At 40.1% G+C, this 7,500-nt stretch overlaps 1 protein-coding gene and 1 pseudogene across 1 annotated transcript; both read left to right on the forward strand.

Annotated features, from left to right (window-relative positions):
- Positions 1–517: 517 nt before the first annotated feature.
- On the forward strand, positions 518–1,459 carry LOC138024647 (uncharacterized). The gene has a single exon (XM_068871865.1). It carries the CDS (start codon positions 518–520, stop codon positions 1,457–1,459), a length of 942 nt encoding a protein of 313 aa, XP_068727966.1.
- Positions 1,460–1,530: 71 nt separating this feature from the next.
- The window catches only part of LOC138024648 (uncharacterized), a 22,343-nt pseudogene continuing 16,373 nt past the window's right edge, over positions 1,531–7,500 (forward strand).

Genomic DNA, 7,500 nt, shown 5'->3' on the forward strand with positions numbered 1-7,500 from the left:
AATTGAGGGCCGTGCTCATCCGTGCAGGAAGCCAGCACGTGACACACTTATAAGTGTTGAGCGTAATGCCATCTTTGGTAACCTGGACAGTTACAGTTATGTAGTTTGAATGCAAGATCATTAAGGAAAAAATCATCGGCTTTTGTGGACCTGGTATGTGATCTGATAGCTGAGTTGTTTACGATATGCGATTCCTGGCCCAATGATCTTGATTCTGCGATTTTAAGTGAACTCACTCTATTCCAGTTATTCGTAGGGGTGGCGGGACTGCGCTATTATATCTTGACTGTCTTGATGTAAACAAAATGTTTTCAGCCGATCGGTCATCTTTTGAAGTGTCGGAATGGCTTGTGGAGTTCGGAACTGTTCGTCTGCGAGTTGTCATCGTGTATAGACCAACATACTCTGCGGATCATCCCGTGACTACGAATGTTTTCTTTCATGACTTCTCGGACAACTCGAGTCATTAGTTATGTGTAATGAGTTACTGTTAATATGTGGCGACTTAAATATTCACATGGACGTTCCGTCAGATGCTGACACCATCCGGCTCAAGGACCTGTTGAACTCCATGGGTCTGGTCCAGCACGTTAAACGAACCACTCACATACATGGCCACACCTTGGACTTAATTATCACACGGCAGGCCGATGGTATTGTGGATGGTGAGCCCCTTCCGGAGAGAGATTTCTCTGACCATGCTACCGTGATATGGAAGCTAAGCGTGATGAAGCCTGCGCCAAGAAATAAGCATGCTGAATACAGGAAACTCAAATCAATTGACATAACCAAGTTGAGAGAAGCTAGTCGTAACTCCCAGCTACATCAAGACCCGCCTGATGATTTTAGCAAGCTGCTCGACTGTTATAACACGACTTTAAAATCGCTATTAGACGAACACGCGCCGGTTTGTTCTCGTCATGTCATCACTCGACCCAGGCCCCCATTGTTTAATTATAACATAATTCAGGCTCGAAGGGACAGGAGGAAGGCCGAGAGAAGATGGAGGAAAACTAGACTCCCATCAGATCTTGTAGTATTCAAAGTTAAGCGGAATTATGTTGTACATCTGATGAACGAAGATAGGTGTACTCATTACAGGCCATTTATTGACAAGAACAGTTCGGACCAATCAAAGCTGTTCCGGGCTAATAAGAGTCTATTAAATCTGCAAGAGGACAAGTCTCTTCCACCACATACTAACGCCTCTGTTCTCGCAAATGAGATGGGTGAATACTTCATCGATAAAGTAGTTGCTATAAGATCAAAGTTAGCCGGTGACGCAGTCCTTCATGCGGTTTCTACTGAGTGTGCGCCTCACGGTTCATCGAGTACTGATGACGTTGTCATGCTATCAGAGTTTCAATCTCTCTCTGAGGAGGCTGTAAGGCAGATGGTTGTGGCTTCCATGAAGACATGTGCTCTGGACCCTTTCCCGTCATCCATCTTGTTGCTTTGATTTGAGGAGCTACTTCCAGTGATTACTAGGATGTTGAACATACCATTAAAGCATGGTTACTTCGCTGACGAATGGAAAAAGGCATTAGTACATCCTCTGCTCAGAAATCTGATCTTCAATTGATAAACAAGAACTTTCGGCCTGTGAGTAACTTACAGTTCACGTCCAAACTTACAGAGAAGGCGGTCGCTGTACAATTACAGGAGCCAATGGTTTGTTTCCAGAATTGCAAAGTGTTTACCGCCAAAATCATAGCACTGAGAGAGCACTACTTAAAGTGCCCCTAACCCCAAAATATTTTTTTAGCTAAAATGAATCTTTGCACCTGTTCGAGACGCATTGCGGCCACTTTTTTCCTTTTTCTAACAAATCCTGCCATTTTATAGGCTTCGAAAGTTGCGAAAATCCAAGCATCTTGTGTTCACGACCGAGTCAGAAGGGGAGTGGGTCTATTCCTGATGTGACGTCACAATCTACTTTGCATGCATTTTTACAAAGAGTTAATGCAATGTAAATCAGTTTGTGTAATAGCCTTTTATATGGAATTCCGGAGTATCAAACTAGGAAACTGCAACGTGTTATGAATGCAAGTGCAAGACTTATTTATCGCGTGCCCAAGTTCTGTCATATAACGCCTCTGCTCGCAGAATTACATTGGTTACCAGTGCGTGCCAGAATACATTATAGGATAATTCTGATAACTTAAAATTGTGCACGGTCATGCGCCTAAGTACCTTTCAGACCTAATTAGCATTCAACAGCCTTCGTGCTATAGCTTAAGACGTAATGACAATGATCCCTTGCTTAAAAGACCAATTGCGAAAATAAAAAAAAAAAATGGGTGACAGAGGAATTCAGATAGCTACTCCCCTTTTATGGAACAAGTTACCTAGGTCTGCACGGGAAGCAAGGAACTTAGAATCTTTTAAGACTATAATTAAAACATTTTTATGCAAGGAATCATTTCAGTTATCTTAGTAATTTTCTTTTATCCATTAGTCTTTTAGAAGTTCTTTCTACAGTTGTTATTATTCTATATTAGATTTTTAATGTAAATAGCTTGTAAGCTTTATTGAAAGACTTGTAAGATTTATAATACACGTGTAAGTTTAGGTATTAAGTTATACACTATTGTGATGTGCTTTTGAATATTGGAAGGCGCAATATAAGTCATAAATTATTATTATTATTATTATTATTATTATTAAAATTCTATGAAGCGGATTCAGAGCCACCTGAAATTACTGAAAAATTATGGCAGGTATTAATCCGCTCCACAGAACTTTTCTCAACTTTGCAAAGAGTTTCATCTTGGCCTACTGATTACTTTTGCGCAATAAAAAATTGGGGTCACCGTAGTTAATGCATGGAGGTGGTTATGAAACTCGACAAGTTCCTTTGTTTCATGTTTTTTGTCCGTATTTTTAGCCTTGACCCTGTAAAAAACACACCTTTCTTCGAGAACATAACCAATCAAATCCTTCCATTAAATTATACGCAACTAATTTGCAAACCCGTGCGAAGCAAAAACAAAAGATTGTGCAGGGTCCCGGTCAGTTCAACATCGATTGAGAAACATTATTATTTTTTAAATTGTTTTTTTTTTTTTAATTTTAAACGAATCTGTATTATTGTTGGCGACAACATTGTTCTTGCTTTTGAAGGTTTTAAGGTTTCATAACCCGTCCTTCGATTAACTATGGGGTCAACAAGTTCGTTTTTCAGATATGAGCAACGAAAGCCAAAATATAAGGTGTTGTTGCAAGGCTTTCCTGTTTGAGCCACCATAAGACTACGACGAAACATTAATGGACCCAGGCCATTTTATGTAAACCTGTTTGACTTGAAAAACATTGTTCTAAACCGAATTCCAATCAACTTCTATGGGATATCATCAACTTAAAGGACTGATTTTTCAATTTCTCTGATAAAATTCTCTCTCTCCACTGCTTTATGCCTAAAGTTTTTCAAAGCAGTAGGTGTAGAAATTTCATTCTATGACATTGACATTGGCCATCGAGTTCCCAAACGAAATGCAATTCCTGGTCCAAGACCAATAGTTTGCAAATTTACAAGCAGGATTATCAGAGAACAAGTCATGAACAATCGGAATAATGCTTTCAAAGTCACAGCAACTTCTGTTGGTATTCCAGCCGACTGCTCTTTTGAAAACGTGAGGTTATTCGACCATCTCACTCCCCAAATCCGACAACTTCCTGTAGATGCCAAGAAATTTCAAAATCGGAATGGCGACAAATTTTGCTGGGCAAAGAATTGTGTCGTTTTTCTGCGTGAAACGGAAGATTCTCGTCCAATTTTGTTAAGTCTCGTGCCGATTTAGAGAACTTTGCGGAACGGCAAGGCTTTCCTATGAGCTCAGTAACCTCTATTATCGTGTTTAGCTTACATGTTTTCTTGTTTCTATAATGTCTAGTGACTCGAATTTATTATCTGTCCTTCCCGTTTGTTAACGACTCTGCGCACACTTTGATATGGTACTATTTTACTTGACGATTCACTGAAGGGAAAAACCGAGCAAATACATGAGATTACAAGGAAAGGTATTAATAGAAAACCAAAGGAAAGCGAATTCTTTTGATCACAGCGGCACTTTAAGGTGGCCTACTACAGTTTTCGGAAGAAAAAGATCAAGATTTTGAAATCAGTGAAATTAAAGTAACAGGATGTCTCTTCTGAAGTGTTAGTCACTGCAATTGAGGTAAAATCTAACAAATAAATGCAAATCAGGGGAAAATGCTAAATATAGGGACCAAGCTCCTGGAGGGGGGACTGGAAACTAGAGATTTCAAAAACTAACCGTACGACCTCAACTTAAAATTTCAGGATTTCCTTAGCAAGAAAAAATAATCACGTTTAGAAATAAATGGTTAAATCTGTCAGACAGGTTTTTCACAAATGACAAAAACGTCGATTTTTGTCTACTTTGATAATAACTGAAAAACTCTCTGATAGATCTTTTTTCAAAAAATGATCTTGTTTCTTTTAAAGGGAGCTTAAGCACGCGCGTTTTTGAGACGCGGACGGCAACCGGAAGTGAACTGTTTTCCCTTTTAACGTTTCTTCACTCAACCACATTTACATAGCTAAGTATATTTTCTCCATTAAAAAGGATAAGTATAAAAAGCTGGGAGACTGCCACTGTCCTGGCATGCGATGTGTTCTCTTCCGGTTGCCGTCCGCGTCTCAAAAACGCGCGTGCTTAAGCTCCCTAATAACTCGAATTTATTATCTGTCCTTCCCCTTTGTTAACGACTCTGCGCACACTTCGATATCGTAATATTTTACTTGACGATTCACTGAAGGGAATAACGGAGCAAATACATGAGATTACAAGGAAAGGTATTCATAGAAAACCAAAGGAAAACGAATTCAGAAAAAAACGGGACACTTACAAGATGTGTGCGGCTCTGTGGATTACAGAAACGGTTTTCATACAACATGAACAAACTTATGTGCGAAACTAATCAATACCAGTGAAACTGACACAAAGAACAATACCAGCCTTACAAGGGTGTTAACGAGGTAGTGTGACAAAGGTAGACAAAAAACAAGCGAGGCTTAATTACGGACTAAGAAAACTATAGTAGGACAAACCAAGAAAGGACGAAACAAATAAACTCTAATTACACGGAAAAAATACTGGTATTCGTGGCTACACCGTTAATCACTTGGATGATAGCTTGTTTAATTTAGTACTTTACGAAATGTCCCATGGTCCTGTACATTATGACGGAGATCGTCTCCGGCCTGAGATTGGGAATATGCTTTCCAGTTTTCTCGATCCCGACTCAAATTTTGTATCTCGTCTGCAAATAACGGGGATGTATTCTCCATTATTCACATTAATGCTTGTAGTTTGCTTAAAAGTCTCGATAAACTTAAATTGATTATGATAAATATGCAAACACCATCTTCCGTTATTGTCGTCACGGAAACGTGCCTAAATGATGCCACTTCAGAGTTAGTAGATAATATCGGGTACAATTTTATCTCAAACCATCGGATATCTAAATCAGGTGGAGGAGTTGGTATTTATGGACTTATACAAAACATGGACTACCCCTGTGGACCCGGTCCATGGACTATCCCTGTGGACCACCCCTCGTCACTTATGTCTAGGGTTGACCCTAATTAGATGCACGCCTAATTTGACATCCAACAAGAAGTGTCCTTTAAGTCTAAGCATTTGCTACCTATTTTCAACAATAAGGTAAGGGTAAAGGTTAGCGTTAGTTTTAGCTTTGGGTAAATGCAGCAGTTAATCTTTACTTAAAGAGAAGCTTTTGGGGGACCCTTTGTGACGTAAATTGTTATTCTGAGACACGAGTGATGTTGAAGTTGGCGAGAAGAGCAAGGGGACACTTCGTGACGCTTATTGAAATCCGCGTGCATATAATTAGGATCAAACCAAGACATATCCCCTCGTTTTGTAAATTCAATACGTTTAAAGGGCCTCTTTACACGAGCCCGGGTTGGACACCGACCCGAGTCAGTTCAGCGTCGAATATTACTTTTACATGAGCCCGGGCTGGGTGAAGGTTGGGTCATTCTCGGTTGACCCGGGTCGGTTCCCTTTCGCTGGGCCGAAAGGGCTGGTGACTACTTGTCAGTGAGGAAAATGGCGACGAACCATGCAAAAAGTGTTGTTCAAAAAATCCTGGGTCAGATACGCCAGTGTTTACATGAAGAAATTGAAGAAATTTCAACCCTTCTAGCCGGGTCAACCCGAGTCTTGAGAAGGGTTACCCGGCAAGGGGGGCTGACCCGGTTTGACTACTGTTTTCATGTAAACGCTTATAAACATTTGACTGCAAAAGGGTTACCCTCGGGCGATGATTCAACCCCGGGGTACAAAGCAACCCGGGCTCGTGTAAACAGGCCCTAAGTTGGCCTACTACAGTTTTCCGAAGAAAAAGATCAAGATTTTGAAATCTGTGAAATTACAGTAACAGGATGTCTCTTCTGAAGTGTTAGTCACTGCAATCGAGGTAAAATGTAATTTTACCTAACAAATAAATGCAAATCAGAGGAAAATGCTAAATATAGTGACCAAGCTCCTGGAGGGGGGACTCTGTTTTGAGAGAGTTATGTACAGTGGTTTAATACATTTTGTTAAAAAATGCGAGTATCACATACTCTACTGTTGTTAATTTGGTTTTCGGAAAAAAACCACTCTACTTCTCTTGCATCTATTCACCATATTAACAAAATTTCATCTGCAATTGATCGGCTTGAGACTACTGCAAGGGTTTTCCTAGATCTCTCTAAAGCATTTGATACCATTGACCATCAAATCCTATTTGGCAAGTTGGAACGTTATGGTATTCGTGGCCTGGCCTTGGATTGGATTAAAAGCTTTTTTTCTTGTCGCCAACAATTTGTTCAATTTAATTCTACATGTTCCTCTAAGCAGACTATTGAATGTGGTGTCCCTCAATTGCAAGGTTCCATTTTAGGTCCACTACTTTTCACATTATATATTGACGATCTTCCCTGATGCTTCCCAATTAACTCAGCCTTTACTTGTTTGCTGATGACACCAGTATTTTGGATCATATTGGGTTCCTGAGCACCCGAGGCCGATCAAAACAAACAGAGTCCGAATACAGAACCCGGATCCTACAATAACTAACGGACTACTGCTTGTATTGAATCGAAGCCTCCGAGATCAAAAATTTCACTTATCCTCGTTGTAACACCTTCTTCAGATTGCACTCTCTTCCCAGCAAAGAAATCTGCACCTTGATCGGGTTTTTAACACTTAGTGCATTTGCGATACGTTCACTTGTAATGAGAAATGAAGCTGTGAAATTGTAGGTAATTCTGAGCTTCTATTACTTCAAACGAACGTTGCTTCCCAGCAAACTAAAAGGGTTGCTTACAAAAAGCGTGAATAAACAAAAAATCCTGCCATCTAAACATCCTTTGCAAAATTTCTCCCGCCACTGAGGTTTAAAAAGCCGCCTTCACTGCTGGAAGGTGTAAAAGGAACGATGGAAGGTCATCGCTTCGAACGCCAC

Source organism: Montipora capricornis, chromosome 11 (genome assembly GCF_036669925.1).
Source record: "Montipora capricornis isolate CH-2021 chromosome 11, ASM3666992v2, whole genome shotgun sequence".
Taxonomy (NCBI): domain Eukaryota; kingdom Metazoa; phylum Cnidaria; class Anthozoa; order Scleractinia; family Acroporidae; genus Montipora; species Montipora capricornis.

Excerpts from the sequence above, each read along its gene's own strand:
- LOC138024647 (XM_068871865.1), top strand. The coding sequence starts at position 518 with ATGGACGTTCCGTCAGATGCTGACACCATCCGGCTCAAGGACCTGTTG.